Source organism: Phalacrocorax aristotelis, chromosome 16 (assembly GCF_949628215.1).
Source record: "Phalacrocorax aristotelis chromosome 16, bGulAri2.1, whole genome shotgun sequence".
Lineage (NCBI taxonomy): Eukaryota > Metazoa > Chordata > Aves > Suliformes > Phalacrocoracidae > Phalacrocorax > Phalacrocorax aristotelis.
The window spans coordinates 10,317,537-10,343,436 of record NC_134291.1 but is presented as its reverse complement, the minus strand read 5'-3'; the positions used below and the strand labels follow the sequence as shown (position 1 = coordinate 10,343,436).

General features: G+C 42.0%; 2 protein-coding genes across 3 annotated transcripts; one reads left to right on the top strand and one right to left on the bottom strand.

Annotated features, from left to right (window-relative positions):
- Window positions 1-3,592: 3,592 nt before the first annotated feature.
- Window positions 3,593-10,446, bottom strand: C16H17orf67 (chromosome 16 C17orf67 homolog). Of its 2 annotated transcripts, none has more exons than XM_075111728.1 (4): window positions 9,619-10,446; window positions 8,832-8,932; window positions 5,641-5,780; window positions 3,593-4,121 (listed from the first exon to the last, which is right to left on the bottom strand). In XM_075111728.1, exons 1-3 carry the CDS (start codon window positions 9,671-9,673, stop codon window positions 5,664-5,666), a joined length of 273 nt encoding a protein of 90 aa, XP_074967829.1. In that variant the 5' UTR covers window positions 9,674-10,446; the 3' UTR covers window positions 3,593-4,121; window positions 5,641-5,663. The 2 variants fall into 2 exon arrangements, with proteins under 2 accessions (XP_074967829.1, XP_074967828.1); XM_075111727.1 differs by lacking the exon at window positions 3,593-4,121 and adding an exon at window positions 4,923-5,009.
- Window positions 10,447-13,224: 2,778 nt separating this feature from the next.
- Window positions 13,225-24,741, top strand: DGKE (diacylglycerol kinase epsilon). Its single transcript, XM_075111726.1, has 11 exons — window positions 13,225-13,826; window positions 15,457-15,616; window positions 16,112-16,231; window positions 17,134-17,277; window positions 19,196-19,353; window positions 19,646-19,697; window positions 19,847-19,960; window positions 20,463-20,534; window positions 21,059-21,186; window positions 22,094-22,205; window positions 22,518-24,741. The coding sequence occupies exons 1-11, from the start codon at window positions 13,369-13,371 to the stop codon at window positions 22,707-22,709; spliced, it is 1,710 nt and encodes a 569-aa protein (XP_074967827.1). The 5' UTR covers window positions 13,225-13,368; the 3' UTR covers window positions 22,710-24,741.
- The last annotated feature ends 1,159 nt before the right edge of the window (window positions 24,742-25,900 follow it).

The following is a 25,900-nucleotide window of genomic DNA, read 5'->3' as shown; positions in this document are numbered from 1 at the left end:
GGGAAGCAGCACTGTCATTGCAAATGGAAGAGTACACTCACCTGTTCGGCCTCTGTGAGAGGCGGGCAAATACTCTATCATCTAAACTACAGACTGGTACGTTTAATTTGGCATTTTCCATTACCTTCACCACTGTGAAAGTGAATTTCAAATAAAGTAAGTGATTGACTTGCTTTCAGTGAAATTTCTGGAAATTCTAGTCTTATTAAGTCCATCTAGCGCTTGTTGTCCTGCAAGGTAGGGCAGTCTGGTAGAAACAGCCAATTAGTTGAACTGGCAAATTGCTAATTATCTGGCCGTGATAAAATCTAGTCTCGTCCTTGCTGAAGAAGCTGTTGCTTTCAAAAACTCCAGCCTTTGTCTTTTTTCCCTGAGGTGCCGTGTATTTAAATTAAAGCTGATATTATTTATCTACTCTTTATAGAGGGGTGCTACACTTCAGGCCCTGGGCACAGTCTGCCTTTGCAGCGCAGGTTTGTACAGCACCCAGCACACAATTCCCCCAAGCTGCTACAAGTAAATGTAATAAGATAATGTCATGCCAGGAAGAGTGATGCTTTTACCCATAAGTTAGTCTGCAGCTTACAGTTCAGGGTTACTGAAGATGGATCAAATGGGACTGACTCAGAGAGGGAAGAGCTTCTGCAAACGCACAACATCCTTTCTTAGGATCTGCGTTTGAATGGCAGACAGTAAAAAGTCACAAGCCACTACAACGTGCTGTGTAGAAACTTCCAACCATTTCTTTCTATGGCATAATTAGGTGCACCCACATAACCAGGCAGACACCACACTGACATACATTCATGGCAATCTTGGATCTAAAGGGGAAAAAAATCACCTATTTGCTAAAGGTCTGTTTTTTCCCTGGTTTAGAGGTGACTTTTTATTTCAATCGCCTGAGCTGAACGTTTTAAGAAAAGGAGTAAAAACACAAGGTGGGAGAAGGAGGGATGCAGTATTTTGAGTCAAACAGCCATTGAGGGCTGTGGTGCCGTTTATATGCAGAAACAGTGGCATCTAGTGGGCAGGTTTTCAGATGGGAAAAGACGAAGTTAGCAGACACTGAATATAAAACAAGGCAGCGATTAAAACTAATGATATGTTTATCTTTTCCACAGATGAAAGGTTTTCCCAAGTCTGTTGTAATCTTTTCCTGTAAAAGCATTTGGAAATCAACTATTTTGCCAATTTTCCCATCTTCAGCATACAAATTTCAGAACATTTGTTCTTCCTATTTCTATTACATTAAGCCCTCTCATGGCTTTCATATGTAAATTCTAATCACTTAATGTTATATAGATTATCATAAATTTTTACCCAGTAGGAAAGCTAATGGTTTGCATGCACGTGTAAAAGTCTAGCATTTTTCCCCAAGTTTTTACACATGGGCAAAAATAAACCTCCAACTAATCCTTGAACACACTTGATCTAGTTCAACCTCAGACGATTTCAAACACAGCATGGCTTTGAAGGAAAGATCTGTGTGAAGGAAGAGAACAAAAATGCAATAGAGCAGCCACACCGAAGGACTCTGGAAAAAGCTTAATTACATGATTTCTGTAGCTATAACTAAGTGTCATGTTTACATAGTGTTAACCTTTTTTGCTAAGTATGTATGAGTTTTTTCACTGCTGAGTCATAATAAATGCTTGAGTTAATTTATTTATGCCTGACCCTAAGATCCTGTTCTTTTATTAGTCCACTGGATTACATGTAAAACACTGTATATATTTTATGGACTTACAGAAATGTATAATAAGCAGGATGAGGGGTTGCTACATCCATGGCAGTAGTCTAAAGCAGTCACACACCTTTCCTCTCTCTTTAGACTGCAGGGTTTGCCAGTTCTGAGCAAACTGCTGAAAGCCTGCTTTGCTGTGATGGCCTCCTCTTCTTTGGCTGTCTCTCAGGTAGGTTGAAGGGTGTTTCTCTGTTTATTTGCAGGGCCCAAATTAATTTGCATGAATGGAGGACTTGGCTTCTTAAACCTGGCAGAAGAGCTGGATGTCTTAAAAAGAAATATCTTGGCTATGTTCTTCATGATCATGGGATCACAGAGGCACTGACAGGTTTCAGTCTAGGATTTTCTGCTTTACCCTCATAATTTTCTGTTCTTTCTTTCTTTACACCTTTTTCTCCCTTTATTCTTTATGTTTCAGACTTTCCTATATGGTGTCTGCTGTTTTTCTTGTCTTGATGGAGCAGGAGGTACTTCAGTGGTCAGTTCTACCACAGAACAGAAGTGTAGATATTTTTAAGAGCGAGTTTACTTTTGTAAAGAAGCTTAAATGCTGGAATTCTAGAAAAATGGCTAATTGTTTTGATTTGTATCTGAGTGCAAACTTGGGTTGGCTCTTTTGCCCGTTGGCTAGTTGAATCAGTCTGACACAAATGTGGGCTAAAGACTACTAACACTATACCAAAACTTTCTCCCTTGTGAAGTGGGAGAAAGCATGGAACAGGTACCTGGAAGTACCTCACCTTTCCTTGTCTCTAGTTTTCTCTGTGTAAGTTAGACATAACAATACTTTGCTTTTTTTGGAGATACCTATATGAGATCCTTCAACCCTAAGGTGGAAAAGCAAACTTAATAAACAATCTTTATGCCACATGTTTGCTTTAGGATTAGCTCAGTGTTGCCAAGGTAGACCTAGAAGCTACTATTCAACCTTCCTAGTTATCTAACTCATGACTGAATATAACTACATGGGAGTTCTTTTATTTCAGAGAAGTACTTAAATCAACTTTCACTCAGTGAAAGTTGGCATAATTGGGATGGCATGAATTTTTCACTGTGCAAGAAAAAAAAGAGCCAGGATTTCATCTAATGACTTTCACTTCAATGGAGATATGCAAATTGAGATCTCTGTATTGAGAGTGTCCTGGATGAAGCACACAATAGCAGCTTCATTATACTTTTTTACACTCCCAGATTTAATCTATGATTTCATCTTGACAGTAGGGAAAGTGAGCCTTTGATGCTTTGACATTTAAATTATTTCCATGGAATCATCTAGGAGAGCTCTCTTACCGGAAGGAAAGTATACTAGAAGGACTGTTGATCTATTTCAGCCTACCAAATGCTCTGTTGCAGCAGTAATTACCTTATGTGTCTTCATAAAACTGTTTGTTTTATTTTGCTACCGGTCCTCAGGCTCTTCATGTGACTGCAGTGAGGGACTCTGAAAGTTACTTTGGTCCATTCATAACTAATTCTATTGTCATTACAGATTGTAACAGTCATCTAAGAGCCATCAAGACATTCTTCATGCTGTTTTGCAGACATCATATATTTACCATCTGACTGTACGAGATACTCTACACGAAGGCATAAGTTATAAAGGTACATGGGCAGAAAAGGGGTGGCTGGATACACGTGCCTGACCTGGCAGAATTATAAAGGAAAGTGAAAAGTTGTGCAGAGAAAGTACACCATGAACAGACTGCACCATAGTGCCTCCCAGCTGGTGATCCTAGAAAGTCCTCTGATGTTTCCTTAGTACTTTGCAATACTGAGCCTTGCTTCCAGTGATTTTAGCAGCATATAGTATGGGAGACTAAGGTAACAAAATAATCTGAAAACGGATTTGAATCAAGCTGTTATTATGAAACAATACATGAAATATTCATCAGGCAATTAAACATAGATTAGTGTTGCATAAATGTTATGTCTTCATACATATTTAACATTATTATTTAACGTACAAAACTGTAACTAAGGATTCCTCCAAAGCCCAGAAAGCTGGCCTTGACCTCATGTTTATATTCTCCAATTTTCCGTGGACCTCTCCCTCTAAGTTCCTTTTGCTTCAGACAGTCTAAAGCTGTACCCTTAAAAAGCATACTCTAGGACTAACCAGTGATTCGTTCTTGCCCGTATCTCAGAAACTGGGGGAACCCTTGATTTATTTATTCATGCATTCAGTTACTACTGGTAGAAAATATATGGTGGCCTATAACATATCCAGCCATTTATAGCTGGAAGTTTTGCTGTATCACTGGGGTTGCACTGTGTTGCAAGGAGGTTCAGCTCTCCACTGAGCACATAGCCAAGGCAGGAATAATCTCGTCCTCAGCACAGTCACCGTATCTTTCATCTTCAGTGCCCATGAAGAGATCTGCAGAAAAAAAAGAAAATATAATTAAAAAACATGCTGACATTGGCCATACTAATAACAAACAAAGGGCTTCAAATCATTTAAGCGCTTTTCTAACATTAATTCTTCAGAATTGCCTGTGAGCAGCTATTGAGGAGAATTAGAATTGCTAAGTGAGCCAGCTTTCAACTGTGTCTCAGCTGGAAGGTTTTTTGAAAACTGCCAACTTACCTCCTAGGGCTAAGGTTTGGGAATTTTAAGTTTTTGTTTTTAAATAAGTTTCAGACCTTTGGCTTCTTGTGGATTAACAGCTCCATTGAAGTCTACCACGACATCCAGATTTTCAAAGGTATTTAGATATGTACAGGTACAAATAGATAACAGAATTTTAAGCAGACAAACTTTGTCTTTTGAAACAGATCAGCCATGACAGACACCACCTCTGTATTCTACTCCTTAAATGCTTTTGAAAGTATGGAGCTCAATCTGCGACTTTTATTTTAAAAAGTTAACTGTGAGTGATATAGCATCACTATTATGGTGATGAGTCAAATTTATCCCAGTCAACAAATTTCATGTCTATTTAAGGAATGTAAGCAGGAAGGCTTATGCTGTTATAAAAATGTAGAGATATAGGTTTATCTTCTTTTTTTGGCACCACAAATGGCTGTTGGGTAACTGGAAGAGTTTATGATTTATACTTATCTTTTACAGTTCTATACGTTCCTTACCTCAATACATCACATTTTTTTAATGTAGTGATAAGTTGATACTGCATGCAGAGCACACAGGGGAAAAAAAGGATGACCGTATCGCAAACTATTGGGATGTGTCGTTTTGTCGCTGATTGGCTTGTGAGTAGTGCCGGGTTTCTGAGCTGCGCTTTGGAGCATATTTTCCCATTGAACTCTATGAAGCATATGATAAACAGAGGCAATAAAGCAAATGATGCTATTACACTGATGTTGAAAATAATAAACAGAACTAATAATCCATGCAAGCTCTGTAAAAATGTTCTATGTTAATGTTTACCAGCATGTGTACTAAATAATGAATTCCATTTTAAAAATCAGCAGCTAGCAAATTATTACAGCTGAGATACTGCAGAACAGGCTCAACTCTTAGCAGGACAGACTCCATCTTAAATATCTCAGGGATGACAATGGTGAGTTTAATCCTGCCACAGTCCCAGCAAGAGCTAAGTGAACAAGTACAAGGCTTAAATAGATGAGTTGGAAAAGGAGCACAAGCAGATAGGAAAAAACAGGGGCAATCTGAAGCAAAATCAATAAGAACGTTGTGCAGTCACCAACTTGTATCCATATAGCAGAGAAATGCATAATCAAATGTTTCATTAACACAAACAGAGGTACCGTGGCACAGTTGATGCCTAGGGCCCTTATGTTCCCTGCCACTGCTCTGTTGCCAGATGCTTTTCAGCACAAGGTACTTCCTCCAGCCATTAGTTATCTTCCAGTTTGTGGCTCTGCCTTTTATTATGAAAAAAAAAATACACACTGTAAGAGAAATATATATATACCGACTGCAGGGTAGGCAAAACCATTAGATTGGATGCACTAAATCCCTGTTGCAGTGTGGGAGGCAATGCGGATTCAACCAGTGTTCAAGGAATTGTTCTTCTGATCTCTGCTCCAAGCGCTGGAGGTAAAGCATATACTCCTATTTAAAGAAAAGAAGAAGTAATTTAATTATGTAATCACTCAAATCTAATGTCAGGCCAATGAACCAGGAGAAATTTACAGCTTGTGTAAGAGCAATTAATTTACCCCTTAAAATTATCAAATATAGTGAAATGGTGTTGCTAGTCAGCTTGCCCCAACCTAGCAATATTTAATGAATGACATCACCATCCAGATCAGTAAAGGTGTTGAACAAGAATTTTACAGCAATATTCATAAATTAGGAATTCTGCATACACATTTCGTCTTTGCACATCAACACAGAAGCCTCTGTGGGTCCTGAGGGTACAGAAGGAGTCTCACAGATAGGTCTGTTGTACTCTGTTTTAAAAATTGATTACTGCTGATTAAAAAAACATTAACCCCTTATAGAATGACGTGGCACTACTCTGAAGGGTTCTAGCAGTAGCACGCATCGGTGCTGATTGCTCTTTCCTACTAAATAAAATAATGTGAATTTCCGATAGTAATTGATAGTTTTTTGGTGTAAGCAACAAGTTATCAAGCTGAAGTGAGCTGCATACCAAAAACTTGGCCTCCATCAGGAACAAAATTTACTTTTAAGAAGTTACAGTCCCAAGCATTTGGGCTCATAAGCTTTGTGAACAGGAGATACATTTTTTCAAAATATAGCCCCGTTGCTTCGCACAGTAGGCTCTGTAGGAATGCCAGCTGTAGCGTAAACCCTTCGCGCTGGCCGAGTATTCCCGCTGTCATCCAGTTCCCTGCTCTTTGCGCTGACCAGAGGGTTGGTACACCGGGTGCCAGCAGGAAGCGTGAGTGTCCTGCCTTCTACCGCGCTTTCTGTCCTCGCAGCACAGGGAGACTTGGTTCAAACCCCTCTGTGAGACTGCGTTATGAACTTGCGGAGAACAGACCGAAACGACTGAGAAGATGCCACGTGATAAAAAGCAGGGTGTTGGTCAAAGTAAGATTGAAACATGCTGATAATATAAATGACATTTTTTAAATAATCAAAGATGGCAGATCTTGCTGTCTGTAACTGAACGGGCCTTTTGACTGAAACGGCACTGTGGAAGTCAAACAGTGTCACAAAGAATTGCAAATTAAATTCCCCAGCTCAGCATGATCTGGCCTAGTACAAACAGCTTTTGCTTAAAATAGATGAACAGAGGTGGGTCCATCCCAGCATTCAATTCATTCTACTACAAAGAATCCACACAAAATGAGTTTTTTCTCCTTGAGCCGGTGGTAGAACTGCACAGGGATACAGAGCCACGCACCCTCATCCACAAGGGAAAATGTCCATATTCCACATGGCAGCGGGGGATGGGTTTTTCATCAGAAGATATTTCCTTTTCTACTGACAACCTTGACATTTGGTGAGAAAAACACATACTCCTAAGTTCAGGTTTTCTTACAGAAAGCCAGTGTTGTTGTATAGAGAGGAAAAAAAAGGTTGGAATTTTTCGACAAAGTGTTTGCTACTAATCGTGGTAGGATGGAAAGTGGTGAGGACGGAGCAGCAGAGGTCAGTAATCAGACACCTCTCTAGCCCTAGCTCCCTCTGCTCCCCACCTAGAATCACAGAATATCTCGAGGATGGGACCCGCAGGATCATCGAGTCCGACTCCCTGCGCCTCGCAGGACTACCTAAAATGAAGCCATATGACTAAAAGCTTCTATGTGTGCATGTAACTTCCTGTAATACAGGTTTTAACTCAATCCAACTTCTCTACTGTTTTATTTATTTTGTGTTTAATGCATATTTACTGCATAACATATTATATAATTGTGGTGGTATATTAAGCACAACCATAGATGGGAGCTGTATTCCCGCTAATTTTCAAAAACTGTAAGGCTCGTTTAACAGCACCTTAGAAATCAACCCAATCCTTCGTGCTGTGGGCAGCAGTGAAGCCCGTGCCTTCTGGGTTTTGGCTCTGTTGTGCAGCCTTGATCGTACGAGATGTTAACAAGTGCAGTGCAATATTCTCGTGACAGCATTCATCTGTCACGGCCGTCACACTTGACAAAGCAGCGCGTGCATCGGGAGTGGTGTACGACCAGCCACCCAGGACGGCCAAGTGGATTCGTTTTGGCTGGTACGCAATAACCACAAGAGATGGAAAAGCACCAGCTGTCTCCACAGTCCTGCAGGGTACATGTCCAACGGAGCTCCGAGGTGTGCAGCACCTTGCTGAACTCAGCCCCTCGTATTCATCATGCGTGCACAATCCATTGTGTGCTTTCTAGCCTCTGTGGGTTTTGCCTCTTCAGAAGCATGTAATTATAGCAGAGTTTATTTATTTTGGAAAGAAATAGGCAGCAATTTCAAAATACCTCTAGTATCTCCTGAGAAGTGCAGAATTATATGTTACATCTTGTCAAAGTAAGTAAAACAGGAGGCTCCTGAGTTCTTTTACTTCTTCTTTTGTTGTAATATGGTTTAAAAATAAATAAATGTAAATACTGCATGCCAAAAGAATGCTGTTGCATTAAGCTAGCAACAAAAAACTTCTACAATATCATAACAAACCATCCTATCTGTAGCATTCATAAATAAGTGAATAAAAGCAAGTGATTTTAAAAGCTAGTTCAGAACTACCTCGATCTCCACACTGACCGCTGACACCTACATCTCCTTTCTGCCTTGAGTGCAGAATGTACTGTAAGCAGAAGACATTTCCTGTTATTTAGGTTTTCAGGAACAACCTGATGAAATCCACATTTCTATAAATGAAAAGCCACTTTCTTCTCAATAATTTAATCGGCATTTTTGAACCATGATAAATAATTTCCACATTCTGCAAGCATACATTTCCTGAGCAATATTCAGCACTTACAGAATGCTACTTAACAGTAACTGAAAGAATGTAAAGAGTTTTTTTAATATTTTAAGGAAGAACTCAGCTGCTTAAAAGGGTGATATTCATAACACATTACTTGGAATTAAATATATAGAAATTTAATACTAAGCACAAATGTTTGGGGGTTTTTGGTGTTGGTTTTTTGCTTTTTGTTTTTTTTTTTCAGTTAGCGTAATTTAAAAATAAATGTCATAAATCACCCTCATTGGCTCATCAGGGAAACCAGCTTTTCTCGGTCTGTCTTCACGACGAGTTCTCAGAATCTGTTTGGCATCTTTTGCAGCCAAAATTGGTGAAGTGTCTAAAGACAGAAGAGCAGAAATTAGTTCTGAAATCAGCAAAAAGTTAATATTTTATCTGTCAGTTGTAAAATGAAATGTCTCCAAACCTGATTTTTGTCTATATACAAAGTGTTCTTTCATTACAGCCCCTTCCCAGGGGAGATCGCATTCCAGGAGATATGAGTGGAATTTTAAACCATTTTTATACTTGTGCTTTCTATAGTTCTACCAGTATGAAGCAAAGCCTACATATTCATGTTTCTCTCTAAAATGAGAAAATATAACAGCACCATCTAACCACTGACATTAGTAACTCTTCCAATTCTTTGTTCTTTTCTGTGTTGCTTTACTTTTTAGGATTATTTTTCAAAGTAATGAGTTAGAATTTTGTTGCCGAGGAGAGATTGCATTGAACGTTTAACTTGCAGGACCTTGGTAAAATAATATTAAAATAGTAAGCTCATAAAATAAAACTTTTTGGGTTTAGAATAAATTACTACAGTGTGGTAATGCCGAGAGTAAAATATCTAATACAATAGCATGGTTGTTAAAAAGCAAATCATGGAACTCCTGCAATATAAAAATAGTTAAGTATTTAAAAAAGAAATATGAAGCTACTAAAATACAAGGTTGACAAACTAATACTATTACACTATGCTCTGCAGCTCTACGTTCATATGCAGCTTTGTTTTATAAGAACTCCTACCTGTAAGAGTGGTCATGAGGACCAGAAAGAAGACAACCACAAGCAGCTTCTTCATTTTGATTCTGCTTTCTCTCAGTCTGTTCCAAAATGAGGAACGCTGACTGAGGCATTAGCCTATTTGAAGTAGCTACGTCAGTCACAAATGTTTGTTTATGCTTTAACTAATTTGAGTGATAGTATGATTTTGAAGACATCTGGCCTGAAGTTTTGAATATGGCTATTATCTGCTCACACATTCTCAGCATAACTCTGTTCCTGAGGGAAAGAAAATAGAAGACCATTTTCCACTTTAGGCTTCAGAGTTACACTGGGTATTTTAAATTTGTGAAAATAAAACACATGACCTTACATCTAGCACAGCAAGCCATGGTTTCGGGTGCCTAAGATAAATGAATGTGTTTTAAAAGAAACAATTGTCCATTCCTGAATGTTAATTTCAAAGGCAACCGCAAAAGGGCCCCTTTGTCAAATACTGTCTCTAACTGTACTCCAGCACAGATGTACGTATTAATGTGGTTTAACGGTAGCAGAGCCAAATTATTCCTGCTGAAAAACAAAGCAGAGAGACTTTTATCAAATTAATAAATTACACAAATGAAAACTCAGATAATTCTTCTCTTTTCAGGACCAGCTAGTAGAAAACAGGATTATAAATGTCCTTACTAGTAAACACAGTGTGAAATAAGAACATAGGTTAACAACTGTAGTTGCAAACTAGTTTATGCCTTGCAAAACGTGACCGTCCAGCCCTCTCCTGAGCAGCACTACGCTGGACGTATGGCACCGGCACCACCGATTTGTAGGAAAAGATGCGTCCCTTTGAGTATAGCGTATGAAGTGAGGAGTCAGAATTTATCAGCGGCTCTTGCACGAGGCGTGTGAGTAATTAGCACGTGAGTAATTCCCTCCAAGGGAAAGGTGCAGCACATCCCCACACCTCCTGCACCACAGGGACTCAGCCGGGGTTTGCCAGCCTGGCTCTGAGCAGGTCTCTTCATTTGTGCCTTTTTATTTCCTAAAGAAGCGGTGTTTCTTCTGTCTGTGCCACTGTGTCTGCACGAGCCAGCCAGTTCCAGGGAAAGCTGGCAGAGAGCTGCGGGTCTCAAAAACATTAAGATACAGGACGGTTTAAGAAATCAAACAGTAGGTCAGAGGGAGAGGCTCTGTGAATGGCCCCTCAGATGGACCCCTTCGGGGTGTGCTTAACTTCGGTACACACCAGAGGCTACAACCCTGAGACACGTTTCCTTAGCTGGCCGGGCTGGATTAGCTCAACTGCTTGTACAATTATTGATGCACTGTATAACAGTGCTGTAGGTGTGAAGGCTTGACCAGAGTGAAAGCACGTGATAAAAACGAAGCAGTTCAGGAGTTGGGCAGTTCTGGCATGTCGTCGAACTGTGGAACATGTGCGTTTTTCAGCAGGTGTTTTAAGGTATCAACAGCCTAAAATCCAAGAAATATTATGGATACTACATGGATTTATGTAATTGTTCAAGATACTGTTTTGAAAGTGTACAGCACCTATTTATTTTCAGAACTGCTGCAGGGGAAACAGTGTAACATGTAGGGCAGAATGAAATTATGGGGGGAAAAGTATTTATGGTTGGGGTAATAAAGGAAAAAATAGTACAATGACCCCAGTAACTACAGGCCCATCAGTCTCACTTCTGTGCCTGGCAAAATGGTGGGGAAGATTACGCTGGGAGTTACCGAAAACCACCTGAAAGGCAACGCAGTCATTGGTCCCAGCCAGCACGGGCTCACGAGGGGAAAGTCCTGCCTAACACACCTCATTTCCTTCTGGGACAAGGTCACCCACCTAGCTGGCCAAGGGAAGCCACTCGGTGGAAGCTCCTTGGACGTCGGTAAAGCCTTCGATACTGCCTCTCACAGTCTCCTCCCGGACAAAACGTCCAGCACGCAGCTGGATGAGCACGTCATGCAGCGGGGGAGCAACGGGCTGGCGGGCCGGGCCCAGAGGGTCACAGTAGCTGGGGTTACATCGCGCTGGCAGCCAGTCCCTAGCGGGGATCCATCCCGGGGCCGGTGCTCTTTGATCTCTTTGTAAATGCCTTGGCTGCAGGGCTGGAAGGAACACGAATTCAGGGTGCTGAGGACACAAAATCGGGAGGAGCCGTCGGCACCCTGGAGGGCGGAGAGGCCCTGCAGAGGGATCTGGGCAGACCAGAGAGCTGGGCAATCCCCAACCGCATGAAGTTCAAGAGGAGCAAGGGCCGGGCTCTGCACCTGGGGCACGACACCCCTGGCCCTACGGACAGGCTGGGGAAGGGGAGGCTGGAGAGCAGCTCTGCAGAGAGGGACCTGGGGGTTCTGGGCGACGGCAAGCTGAACGGGAGCCGACAGCGTGCCCTGGCAGCCAAGAGGGTCAGCCGTGCCCTGGGGTGCACCAAGCCCTGCATTGGGGCAGGGATTGTCCCATTGTGCTCTGCACTGGCACAGCCTCACCTCGAGGGCTGTGTGCAGTTCTGGGCGCCACAGCGTATTAGGGATCCAAAGCTACTAGAGAGTGTCCAGGGGAGGCCACAGAGTTGGTGAAGGGTTTGGAGGAGAAACTGTAGAGGAGCAGCTGAAGTCCCTTGGTTTGTTCAGCCTGGAGCGGAGGAGGCTGAGGGCAGCCCTCATGGCGCTCTGCAGCTCCTTCCCAAGGGGAGGAGGAGGGGCAGGCGCGGATCTCTTCTCTCTGGTGACCAACAACAGGACCCGAGGGAGTGGCAGGGAGATGTGCCAGGGGAGGGTTAGGCTGGGCATTAGGGAAAGGTTCTTCCCCCAGAGGGTGGTGGAGCCCTGGAACAGGCTCCCCAGGGAGGCATCACGGCACCAGCCTGGGGGTATTCCCTGTGCAGGGACAGGAGTTGCACGCGATGATCCTTGCGGGTCCCTCCCAGCTCAGGACGCTCTATGATAACAGCCCGAAGCTTGTTCGGCGGCCGCCTCCTCCTCCTCCACCAAGGCTCCGCGCCCGGGGTTTGCCGCCCAGCGAGCTCCGCCAGGCGCTGTGCCGGCCGCCGGCAGCCCTGGCGATAACCCCGGTGTCGCGATAAATCGCTGACAAACGCTCCCGCTTCCGGGCGGTGCCCGTCTCCTGGCAACCGCCCTCGGCCGCTTCCGCTTCCGCCGCCCCGCGCATCCCCGGGGCCGCCGCTCGCCTCCCCCCGCGCTGCGGCCGCCCCTCGGCCCGGCGCAGGCGGCAGCGGCCGCGGGGAGCCCCGCCGCCAGGAGCCACCCCCCTCCCTCCGCCGCCAGGAGCCCCCGCCGCGCGGCGGAGCGGGAAGCGGGCAGCGGGCGCGGGGCGAGGGCGGGCGGCGGCCCCCAGCGCCGGGCAGCGGAGCGGGGGCGCTGTGAGGGGACGGCGCCTCGGCGCGGTGCCGGTGTCTCCCCCCGCACCCCCGCGGCGGGGGCTCAGTGGAAGCGGGGCGTTCGGGGGCGGCCGGAGCCGCCCTCCGGGGGGAGCAGGCGAGGGAAGGGCCGCGCCGGGCAGGGCCGACCTTGGGCCGGGCCCGGGCAGGCGGCGGCGCAGCCCCTCGCAGCCGGCCAGCACCGAAGCCCTTCCGTCGGCTGGTAGGTCAGGCGTGGGGGCAAAGACGTGCTTGGCCCTAATAAGGGATTAGAAGATGTTTGATGAAGCTGCGCGCCGGCCCCTTGAACTGGGGGCCCGTTCCCGCGCTCGCCCCGCTGTCTGCCCGGCTGCTGAGAGGGGTTAGGCTGGCGGGGCTGAGCTGCTGAGGCATGGAAGGGACGGAGAGCAGGGGCGGCACTTCCTCCTCGGTCGTCGCAGACTGGAGCTTGGTGTTTTGGACTCTGTGCTCTGTGCTCCTGCCGGTGCTGATCACCTTGTGGTGCAGCTTCCAGCGGTCCCGGCGGCAGGTGCTCATACGAGGCATCTTTCGCAAGAGCAAGCATGACTGGCACTACACAGACCTCTTCGGGCAGCCCTCCTACTGCTGCGTGTGTGCTCAGCACATCCTTCAGGGTGCTTTCTGCAACTGCTGCGGGCTGCGTGTCGGCGAGGGATGCCTCAAGAAGGCTGACCAGCTTTTTCTCTGCAAGGAAATTATGATGCGGGGCAGTGGCGGAGCCCGCAGCTCCATGCCACACCACTGGATCAGAGGCAATGTCCCGCTCTGCAGCTGCTGTATGATTTGCAAACAACAGTGCGGTACGCAGCCCAAGCTCTGCGACTACAGGTACTGCAAGGGAATTTGACTTTGTATGAGAAATTATGATGCCATATCAGTATTTTGTTTTCCGCAGGGTTATTGGAACACCTTACCCCGAAGGAGATCCTGCAGTAGTCGAATATAAAACTCAGTTAAAAAAAAAAAAAACAAAAAAAAACTTCAGAGATCCTAAAATTAAAATTGTGGGCAATTTGAGTCATGTCCACTTGTTCTCTTAATTGCATTATTCCTGCGTGATGTGCTAGGTACTGTATAATTACATACAAAAGGCTCTCTATGCCCAAGAGAGTTTATGTTTTAGGGTATGACCTTAAGAAGGTTCTAACGCGCTTGTCATTTGTACAGTGGGTAGCCTGAGCAGTTCGGGGGGCACAGCTCAAATTCAGAGCACCAAAATGTGTAGGCACCTCTGCAAAATTGGCATCTGCTCAGTGTAACTAGAACAACCAACCATCCTGTAGCTGGTTTAAGTTCATTTTTAAGGATACTCAAAAAAGGGTAATGAAAGTTTTAAAAGCCACTGTAATATAATCTGTTGTTGAAGTTTGGGGTAAGTGTTGAAAATTTTCAAGGAACAGTTGAATGGGCTTACACTGTCATCAGTAAGGCTGCTTGCAAAGTTGTCAGCATGACACATAGTGGCACATTATGCCAAATTATAGCGCTAGTGGTCCCGGTCCTGGGTACAGTGTGTTACTTCAGCCTTCTTGCTCTGTGTCTGTGCGATGCTGTCCAATGGCCTGGTAAGTAAGCAGAATCACAGTGTGAATGAGCACGCTGTCAGAAACAAAACCTCGAGGAGGGAGGGCGTGTAGGGGATTTTGGAGGCAAAGGGGGAAGGAAGAAGAGGAAAAGAAGAAAGGCACACTATGGGGCAAGTATCATTGCTACTCTGGTTGAGTGCTGGACTAGTCAGGAGGACTCCAAAAATAGCTTTCACAGCTGCTTAAGCTAAGGCTTTGGATGTAGCAAATGAGGATTAACATTCTGCAGAGGCTGGCAGTGGATATTGCAGTATTTCCTCTTGTTCTGGTCCGTTTTCCAGGACAGCTTTTAGAATAGATCATAAAACTGAGTATTTTTGCATAACTAAATCCCATCGGCCTTGTACGGTACTGTGTAACCTTTTAAGTTTCAGACTTAAAGGGGTATTACCTATCTTAAGAAATCAATGTTATTAATAATGCCTTATTATATTGAACTCCAGTGTTTTATCTGTGCTCTTTAAGGATAGGTAGGAGTTCAGTTTCTCATACAGGCTTTCAGTGTAACTGTTCATATTGCAGACAATGTTAAGAGGGTATTTATAGCACCTGTGTTTCAAATTAAAAAGAATAGAATTAAATTAAAACTGTTGAGGTTTGGTTTGTTGGGTGTTTTTTTTCCTCAGAATTCAAATACTTCTCTAGACTTGCAAGCACATGACCAAGTTATGTAATTTTCTGTACCCAATACCCAGTCATGTAAATTTCCAGGGAATGCGTGGTTTTCTCTGTTACATGCTTAAAATATTACTTATAATGGTGCATGCAAACATAAGTACTTTTCAGAAAGTTACTCTATGTAAAATAAATGAGCAAAATCGATGTGCATGTTGTTTGAGGACTTTCTTCATGTTTTTTGGTCTTTTTCCCAGATGTGTGTGGTGTCAGTACACTGTACATGACGAATGCATGATGGATTGTTTAAAGACTGAGGAGTGTACGTTTGGAGAATTCAGAGACTTAATTATTCCCCCGTACTACTTGTCTACAATCAACCAGATGCGTAAAGACAAAAGAACCAATTATGAAAAGGTAATTGTCTACTGCTTCTTGGTTTTATAATGTATTTTTTAAAAAACCCAAAAAACATGAAAACTTGAACTTGGTACATTGTCAGGTTAATAACTATCAGGTAAATGTTTCAATATATATGAAGTACTTGCAGTGTTAGTTCGGAGGTGTTTGTCATTTTATTAACATAGTAGTTGAAGCATGAGCAGACATTTGGATTTTGTTTTTCCAAAACAACACTGAGGTTCGGGTACCTTACTTCATTGAGTGCTTTGTGATTTTTCTACTACTGTGTTCATAACACTGTAGTATTTGTTGTCCAAGGCACTGTAGAATGGAAATCTTCAACCTTGCTGCGTCAGAAGTATTTGTTTCTATTCTGAAATAGAAACTGCTTCAGACTAATTGGTGACTTCCTTGTTTCAGCACTTACAGGGGATGGGTTTTGGAGCAAGGCTTTAAACATTTTCAGACGTGCAGTATTTGTATGACTGACGGACTGTTACCTTTTTGCAGGTAGCACCTTACTGCAGGAAACACTGGATGCCAGTGATCGTACTGGCTAATACTCGTAGTGGAAACAACATGGGTGAAACTTTACTAGGAGAATTTAAAATTCTGCTGAACCCCGTTCAGGTATTTACAGTGAAAAGCCACTATAATAAAAGTTTAAACTAAAATAAACATCACTTTGTTTACACGATGGCAGTAGGATCCTGTGGAAGATCAGTAAAGGAAACAAATTCATGCAGTTTGTTCTTTTAGAAAGAATAGCTTATAGACAGAGACCAGAAGCGCAGAGGCTCCTCCCACCCCCAAGGTTGTTCTGGTTCTAACACTGGTCCAGTTTTCTATTCATAGTAATACATGCAGCAGTTCTGTTAATGGTAAATGTCTGGCTCTTGAAACAGTGTACAATTTTTAGAAAATGAAATATTTAAATCTTCTTAGTTTGAAACCTCTATTTGTTTAAATCCTTGCTTCACTTGTGCAAATGTCAGTGTTTACAGTTGCTGCTTTGTGTTGTCACTTTCCCCTTAAAATCCCCTGGGATGGCAGAGGATGCTGACGTAAGGCAGTTAGTCTTTCCTTGGATTTCCTGGCCGCACCTTAATACTCTTCCTTTAAAGTTCAAAACCCAGCCTGATAGAAGTCACTGTGTGTGTTCTAAATGCTTCCCAGTAAGGCTTTAAAGAATAAACTTTGTGTGCTGAGTATTTGAAAACAACTTTAATCTGAAGTCTTTCACCTTTACAGAATTCCTCATAATGTGTCTAGATACAGACTTTACTTAGGACTCTGTCAGCTGGGTTTATCAATGGCATTGATTCCTAAGGAAGCAGGTGGAGCTCTCTTGTGAACTTGGGAAACTAAGTCCTGCTCATAAAAGTCAAGACAGCACATTTGCTAATGTAATATTGTAAATGGAGAATCTTTGTTTTGCATTAGGATGAACTTCTTGAAGTTGTTTATCTGTGAGGCAAATCCTGAGTCATGTTCTGTGAACTTACGGAACTCCTTATTTTGCTTTCTTCTAGGTTTTTGATCTAAGTAAAATCGCACCTGCTAAAGCACTCCAACTTTGTACCTTGCTGCCTTGCAACGCTGTCAGGGTTCTTGTCTGTGGTGGGGATGGCACCGTAGGCTGGGTCCTGGATGCAATTGATGAAATGAAGATAAAGGTATTGTGTTTTAAATTAAAAGATGTCTTATGGTGAAATGAGTTTTGGAGCTGCTGAAGTGCTACACCCAGTCTCTTACCAGCATTTATTGTTTTCATCTTCCTGAATAAGCCTACAGAGAAGTATTTGCAGATTTGCTTATTCATATTGGGGGGGGGGGGGGGAATGCGTCTTGTTATGAGTCCCTGTAGTTCAGCAAAAATATGAAAGCTTTAGATCTTAAATTATATTAAATTATTCTGCAGCTTGTTCTCTTCCTGTTCTACAGAAGATTTTACGCATTGTTCTTTCCTTTTTGTCTAAACAGATTTATTTTGTTGTAAATGGAATCCCTAATAATGGCTAATGTGCTCTGACTGCTTATTTCTCCCAGCGTGCTCAATCTTTTATAATAACCTCATAATTTTTCTGGCTATACTGGTTATGTTGCCAGTGCATGAATGAGTGCAGTAATTTGCTTCAGCTCCTTATCATGTATTCTAAAGAATCTGTCAGTCTGCAGCCTCACCTATTAACAGCATGTATAGAAGGAAAAAATAAGCTGTGTGTCTACTGTTGGTTTGAAATGGAAGATATTCCAATTTACAGGGTACTACTGGGAACTCCTGAGAAAATTAAGAATGAAGAATAATTACTAGGGCTTTAGTGCTTTAACTAATAAACAACTTCTCTTGTGATAAAAGGAAGAAAGTTACTCTCTATATATCAATGTCCCTTCCCCCCCGCCCCTGCAGCTTTGTCGTTAATACATGAAATGTGCTAGTTGAAGGCCATTATTACAACTTCATACATAGTCAAACTGAGCCTCTTCGAGAATTTTTATGTGCTGATGAAGTAGAAATGCAACAAAGCGTAACTATAAAGGTTAATGAATATGAGTATATGGTTACATGGTCTTGGATACTTGATATATTATCCCTCAGACCCAACATAGCTGGTGAAATCTGTTCTTCTTGGTTTCCAAGTATTCAGACTGAGTCATTGGAATTACATAAATACTGCTGAGGTTATCAGCAAAACCTTTTTATTATCAGCAGTAGGTTATTTGCTCCCTTCATTTATCTTGACCCTCAAATACAGATTACCTGGCTGATATTTGTTCTTGAAAAAACAGTAACCATAGTGCCAGTTATTGCAAGTGCTTTTCACAGCAGAATTTTGAAGGCCGTACTACATCTGAAATAACTGTTCACCTTCTGTGGTAAAGAGAGCAAAGACCTTTGCTAAGGTGGCCATTCTGAGTGTCTGCTTCTGTCACTTACTCTGCAGAGGTGGTTATCATCTGCTCCATCTGTTGATGGTGGTTGGATCTCTGTGTGTATGTGGCACCTATGAAGATTAGATACCAACTTTCCTTTTCCGAGTGTGTGAATTTCCGTCCGTGGTTGAATACTCTAGTATTAGGTGCATCTGTTGTTTTAGATCTAACCTCACTTCAGTCTTGTAAGAGCATTTCGGTGTCGTGTTATGGTTCACAGCCTCGTGTGTTACGTCTCTGTGTTCGTGTCACTTCCCTGAGGCATGTGCAGCAATAGTGTTAGTAACTCACCCATGGCTGCAGCAAGCCAGCACCATATAGTCAGGAAATCAGGTGAGGAGTTCAGGCTTCCACTTCTACATCCAAAGCATCATTCTTTTGAAGGACTACTCTGTTCAGTATTAATAATGCGTTGTTTCCATATCGTGTTTATATCCTCTCTTCCCACAGTGGTTTAACATTTGCTTCCTTTGTGTTATCCCTATGATAAGTACTTAAATGTGTTATCTGCTGTACTAACCCTGCCAGCTCTACTGCTCTGGACTAGGTAACAAGCTGCTATGAAGGTTAATGATATTTATCGAACCTGAACATTTGGGAATAAAAGGGAGAAAACGAATGCTAAAGGAGGAGCTAATATGCAGTGTTTCTGTATCCTAGGGGCAAGAACGTTATATTCCACAGGTTGCAATTTTACCTCTGGGAACAGGTAATGACCTGTCTAATACACTGGGCTGGGGTGCAGGTTATGCTGGAGAAGTCCCTGTAGAACAAATCCTGCGAAATGTCATGGAGGCAGATGGAATCAAGCTAGACAGGTAAGTAACAGTGAAAAGGTAAATTGTGTAGAACCAAATACTGCTACAGCTCCACTGACATCCAGCTGTGGCAGTGTACATAAAGAAACACGAGTGTCACTGGAGGGAACTGCAAAATAACTGAGGTCCAAAATCAGGCGTTATTTAGTTGTTCCAAAAGGCTTAACTCTCTTATAACTTAAATTTGAATCTTTTGACTTGATCTCAGTATAGATACGAGATTCCTAGTGACTGCTTTGATACTGAGAACGATCTCTGTCATGAGTCTAAGTTATGGCTGTTGTTTTTTCAGATGGAAGATACAAGTAACAAACAAAGGATACTACAACTTAAGGAAACCAAAGGTGCGTTTGCATGTATAAATACACATTCTATGGAATACCTGTACGTTTACGAGTACTTTTCCGGCTACCTACTTCCCATTAAACACTGTGACTTTTAAATCCTATTAATGATGCTTAATAAGACTGTAACTAGAATTTCTGTCTTACAGGTATTCACAATGAACAACTACTTTTCTATAGGACCTGATGCTCTCATGGCTTTAAACTTTCATGCTCATCGTGAGAAGACTCCCTCTCTGTTTTCCAGCAGAATTATTAATAAGGTGTGTTTGGTAAAGTGACATTTTCTCCTTGTAGTTGTTGACCTGGCTTAAGGCTATTTTTTGCTTTACATTGCTTCACTCACCTACTTCCTTTCATGCCAGTTTAGGAGTTTGAACTCATTTTTCGTGGGGAGGGGATTCCATGCGTAAAACATGTTTTCAGCCTACTCACAAGTGTTCTGCCTTGCCTCTGCTTGCTTGCTTGCTTACAGAACATGCTGTTTGTTCAATTTTTGTTGAGAATGTCTCATTTGCTTTGAAACTTAATGAGTTAAGGACATTGCCTATTTCTTTATAAAGTGGAAGGCAAGTGTCTTATGCAAGTTGTAGCTTATCTCACGAAGGAAGCTTAGCTGAAGAATGTGCAAATATGTAAGAGAAGAATTTTAGATAAGGTTTGCAGAACAACAACTATACATTAATATTTCAAGTAGCCTTCATATGAATTTTGTTTTCCTAACAGTGTTTTCTGTTCTCCCTGTTTGTTTGGGGTTTTTTATAGGCTGTTTACTTTTTTTATGGAACCAAAGACTGCTTAGTACAAGAGTGTAAAGATCTTAACAAAAAGGTTGAGGTAAGTTTTTTAACTTGCTTATTCTCTGGACAATCAGTGGAGTGTAATAAACTTACCTTATGAAGGAAAAGGGGGAAAGCTTTGCAGTTTGCCTCTATATGATGTTTGTATAAGGATGGCTCTGGACTTGGGGTATTTATTGTTGATGTTCATTTTGCTGTCTGCAGCTTACTTCATGGAACTCATGTCTTCGGGCTTACTGAAAATTCCTAAGTTTTTTTTTATGGCCTTGACTCAGTTTTATGAGTTATAGTACTGATATTCAGGTAAAATTTTGCCTTTGCACCAGAGACCTACATAAGTGAGAGTTCCTTTTTCTTTTCTCTATTAACAGAAACTTATTACAGCTTAGGATATCTTCTGAAATCAGAAGTCATTTTTTTGAAGTATGAAAACATGTTCTATTTGTACAGGGCTAGTTTTTATTGAAGTGGAAGCCTATTAAATGCATAAAGAGAATAATTAGCTTATATTGAAGTACTGAATTTGGTCCACAGTAATTAACTTATGTTTGTCTTCTAAAGCTAGAGTTGGATGGTGAGAGAATCGAGTTGCCCAATTTGGAAGGCATCATTGTCCTGAATATTGGATACTGGGGAGGTGGCTGTAGGCTCTGGGAAGGAATGGGTGATGAGCCTTATCCTTTGGCAAGGTACCCAGTGCCTATTTTTCTTTTTTTTTTTCCCTTTTAACAGTTCTTGTAGTGTAAGCAATTCCCTCCAGTAGGCTGTGCTTGTGTAGCCAGCCTTGTCTGAAGTCAGGATTCCTTGTGACAGTAGGCTATCTCAGATTTTTCTGTTTTCCTCGTGCACTTGAACTAAGTGCATCCCACACATCGAGTTTTTTTAAGACCTTCTCAAAATGTCTGGCATAGCGTTGAAGAGGCTATTAAAAATAAATGTAGCCTTCAAAAAGTAGAAGATATGTCCATTTCAGAATATAAAATAACACATCTTCACAGAGGTTAGAATATAAAGTAAAAACAAAGCCAAAAATTTGATTCCCATGCTTGAGTAAGTTGGCTGGAGCAATACTAAAGAGGAGAGTAGGTGAGTATATTAGTTATTCCGTCTTGTGACTTCCTTCTGAAGAAGCCATGTATATAAATATACTTCATAGTTCTGCTACAAGGCTTATGATCCTGGATTTCTAAAAAATATTTTGGCACGGTCCTTTACCAAAATCTAAAAAATTAAGCCATTAAAAGATTTTCCTGTAGATTAATAACTGAGTGAAAAGATAGAAAATTGTACAGATTCATGGAAGAGAAATCTGCTGTGGGCCTTAACTATGCACGATGAGTCTTGGGAAGTCACATATCTGTAATTTCCAGAAGCTAGCTAGTGAGTGACAGCTGGTATATTGCTCCATACTTGTGGGTTTGTATGGCTTCCGTTGCCGTTCAGTGAGATTTGTTGTCCAGCACAGATAGTTTAAGCATATTTGTAGAATAACATTTGTCTTCTCTATAGGAATTAGCCATAAAAGGACTGTGTAATATTTGGACAGATTCTAAAGCTCATGAGAACCACTAAAAAGTCTCCTTTCTTAATTCATAGACATGATGATGGACTTCTGGAAGTTGTTGGTGTTCATGGTTCTTTCCACTGTGCTCAGATTCAGGTGAAACTAGCAAATCCCGTGCGGCTAGGGCAGGCACATACAGTGAGGGTAAGTGGTGTTTATGAACCTGTTTCCCCAAATTTTGTCTAATACACAGTATAGAACCTTAAGCACTCAACTGTCTGATCTGGAGTTGCGGTTTGCAGTTGAGCTAGATGTTTCTCTTGCTTAGTAAAAATCAATTATGTCATAATTCACAGTCCTCAGTTGCCGTGGTTGGTGGCCTGGGAGTGCAACTAATTATATACTAAATTCCTCCATGGCCAGGCTGAAAACGTGCAGCATCAGTATACTGTAGTTGCAAAAGGTATCTATGAACTTTGAACTGCTATGATTGTGTATCCTTCTGTTTAATACCAGCTGATCTTGAAGAGTTCAAAGATGCCGATGCAGGTGGATGGAGAGCCGTGGGCTCAGGGGCCCTGCACTGTTACCATAACTCATAAGACACACGCACTGATGTTGTATCACTCGGGTGAACAAACAGATGATGAAGCTTCCAGCATGTCTGAGCAAGACCAAGTGAGAGAACAGACGGATGAAGATATATAGGTTTTGTGGAATTTCACGTAATACAGCGATGAACTTCAGCTCATTAAAAACACTGAGAACGCCTAATCTAGATTAGGGTTTATGCCGTAAGGTTCATGCTCACGAATGAACTAGAGCTGAGGAAAAAGCCATGCTTTCACATTCATGAAAACTTTCATAGCTGAATTACCACAACTGTTTTGCCTTTTAGATTGGTGGTGATGCCCAGCCTTTCTAGCCGGGGGGAGGTAGTTACTCTAATGGCAGGAAACAGACAGATGCTGCAGCCCTTCCTTGCTGTGGAATCAGATCTTCTGCACATACACAGTCTAGTCTGTAAAAGGTTTGATACCCTTGGGAAGAGGAAGAGCTGGGAGTCTGGCCTGCTTCCACCTGCCATCTTCCCCAGAACAGTTCCAGAACAGAAAACCAGACCGAGCAGGGTGTGGGCTGATTTTTCTGACAACAGCTGCTCCTGGCTGCCTTCTCCTCTTCGGAGCGGGATGGGCTCGTGCAGTGTGTGTCTAATAGGCTTCACTGGGAGAGCAGAGGTTCTGGGAGCTCTTGGGAAGGTGGTTAGCAAGAAAGATGCTTTTGGACCAAAGGTGTCTGGAAATGTTCTGTTAGCGAATGGCCTGTTTCAGTGGCTTTGTAGGCCGTAGGTAGAGCACGCCTGAGGTCCTGAGTACCCAAGATACAACTTCAAAATCATTCTACCCTGACTTGCACTGAATGATCCTGTGACTGACTCTGTTTCAGTTCAGTGAGAGACTAATTCTAGTTTTTGTAAATAGCAACATCTTAGTTCTTGAGGAGGCTTTTTGGAGGAAAACTTGGACAAAGGAGCTGTCTCTTTTAGCTATGTACCGGAGGGTTTTAAAGAAATAATGATCGTTGGCAAATGTGGGGGTTTTTAGGCTTGTTAAAGATCTTCCTTCATAATCACCTGAAAATGATCAATAGCAAGTCCGTCTGTCAACTGTTGAGGTGTGGAGGCTGAGAGCTAAGTTTGCAGAGGTTAGCAAGTTCTGATGTTAATGTGTAAATTTTTTTGTGAGAAAAAAAAAGCATGGAAGCATTTGTTTTCTGACAGGCGCTTAGCAGGTCAAAGATACCTTGTTGGATCTGAAACTTCATTTCCCATATGAATGTAGGGCGAGAAAAAGATTGGTGGTCTATACTTGTAGTAAAGGTTAAGAACAAGTACAGAAGTACATGGGAACTGTCAGTTTGGCGTATCTGAAGCTTCTCAGGTTAAAAGCTTCTCAGGTGAAACATCTTCATGTTTAACAGAAGTAAAAATCTGCTTCCTTTTTTTCTTTTGTGTTGTGGGAATTTTAAGCCCACAGCAGGTGAGAGCTGTGAGTTGAGGTTTAAAATTTGCCACTAAGTAATTCAGTTAAGTCCAGCTGAGTTACTGAAGGTGATCTTCCAGTTAGGAAGAGAATTTATGCTGAATGTATCGTGCATAAGCCAAGATCATAAGAGAAGTTGAGAGCTTTGGTCTGAACTTTGAATGTCGCTGCTTTTGTCAGAACTCCCCCAATCTTTTTTTTCCCCACCTTTTTTTCTTTATGCTAACTGAAAGCGATACCATTGCATAGAGCAGACAATGTTTCTAGGTTTTGTGAAATGAAACTGTTTTTCAACAATCTATAAAATGACATTCGCAGTAATGGTGAATGAACTATTTATATTTTAAAATAATTTATTGAAACCTTGGTGAAGTCAGTATTTTAAAACCTTCAATTGTAATCCTCTTTGGAGAACGTTTTTAACTTGACGGTATTTGTTGTAGAAAGTGTACGTACTAGATCTTAAATACTACTGATTATCAGTGAATTTATAGCTGCCTGAAAATGTGACTAGAGTGTAATGAACTGTAAAGCAGAAGCCATTTGTAAATTCCATATTAATTAGCCTTACACACCGCATCTTAATTATTTTATTGTATGTAAATAGAGTACAAATTAATAGTTAAATCTATGTAAAAAGTGTTTAAAATACCCAAAAGTATACTATTTTAGATAAATCTACTAGCCTTTTTTTTAGTTATGAGGTTGTTTGTATTGGCTACAAAAATCTTAACTAGTTATTACTTTTTTTAACCAACTTCTAACCATCAGCATCCTAAAAATAATGAAGTTCTGTGCTATGGTTCTTACATAACTATTGTTTACAAACAAGTGATGAGGGTGGAAAAGCAGGGTACATGCTATGAAAGGCAGTATTTGCTCAAGAGAAATTACACCTCTTGCTACTTGATCTAAACTATTCATAACACAGTTTAAAAGAGTTACCTGAAGTTGATCAGATGATTATTCAGATTGTTTTGTAGCCTAAGAACCCTTAACTATTCAAAAACTTCTCTCTTTGAACTCTTGACATCTAGAAAAAAAACCTGTCGATGCAACGACTTTGAAAGTCTCCCTTTTTTCAGAAGGTGAGCTGGCTTCTCCACTTGCGCTTTGCCCGAGTGGGTACCAGTGATGTTCTCGTGTGTTTGTGCAGGCAAGATCCTCCCGCTTACTGCGGCTTGCCAGGAGTCCAGTCCTAAATGGGAAATGTAAATCCATCATTCCTTTTGAAGAAACAAAGGCAAAGTGGAAGTGAAAGTAGTATCTAATTGGGTGCTTGTTTGGGGCAAGCCCTGGTAAACGGCCTGGTTTGTATTGGACAGATCACCCCCTTCGTGCATGTGGAGCTGAAGAAACTTGTGTTTCACAAACTGACTGTTAGTGATTGCAGCAAATGATAGGTAGCAAACGTAGCCATTGTGAGCATGGGGAAGCCTCTCGTAAAATTGTATTTACGGTACGGAGAATATCCTGTCAGGTTGAAGTGTCCAGCTCCCAATCAGACATGGGGTCGTCGTTCTGTTGTAACTATGTCGCTGTCATATGCACGCCAAAAACAAGGTCTTTTTTAAACATACAGTGTTAGCACTAGAATCTGTTGGGAAGTCTTGGTGTTTCCAGCACGCTGTCCTTCCATTTCAGCGTATCCTCCTTTCCAGTATGTTGCAAATTTGATTAAAGCCTGTTTCGAGTTACTTCTCTGGAACTGTTCTAGTCCAACTGCAGGCAGTAAGTGTCAGCAATGGGCTCCCAGATTCTAATGCCATCATAACTGAACTTCTCTGATCTGTGATATAGCTGTAGCTGCTTCATGTTGTCAGGTGTGGTGTGACTGTAAAACTGTTATGTGCTTGT

Coding starts and splice junctions, on each gene's coding strand:
- C16H17orf67 (XM_075111728.1), bottom strand. CDS start 9,673: ATGAAGAAGCTGCTTGTGGTTGTCTTCTTTCTGGTCCTCATGACCACT. Junction 8,933..9,618: donor CCTCATGACCACTCTTACAG/GTAGGAGTTCTT, acceptor TTCTGTCTTTAG/ACACTTCACCAATTTTGGCT. Junction 5,781..8,831: donor TCCCTGATGAGCCAATGAGG/GTGATTTATGAC, acceptor TTCTTTAAATAG/GAGTATATGCTTTACCTCCA.
- DGKE (XM_075111726.1), top strand. CDS start 13,369: ATGGAAGGGACGGAGAGCAGGGGCGGCACTTCCTCCTCGGTCGTCGCA. Junction 13,827..15,456: donor CCCAAGCTCTGCGACTACAG/GTACTGCAAGGG, acceptor TCTTTTTCCCAG/ATGTGTGTGGTGTCAGTACA. Junction 16,232..17,133: donor TTCTGCTGAACCCCGTTCAG/GTATTTACAGTG, acceptor GCTTTCTTCTAG/GTTTTTGATCTAAGTAAAAT.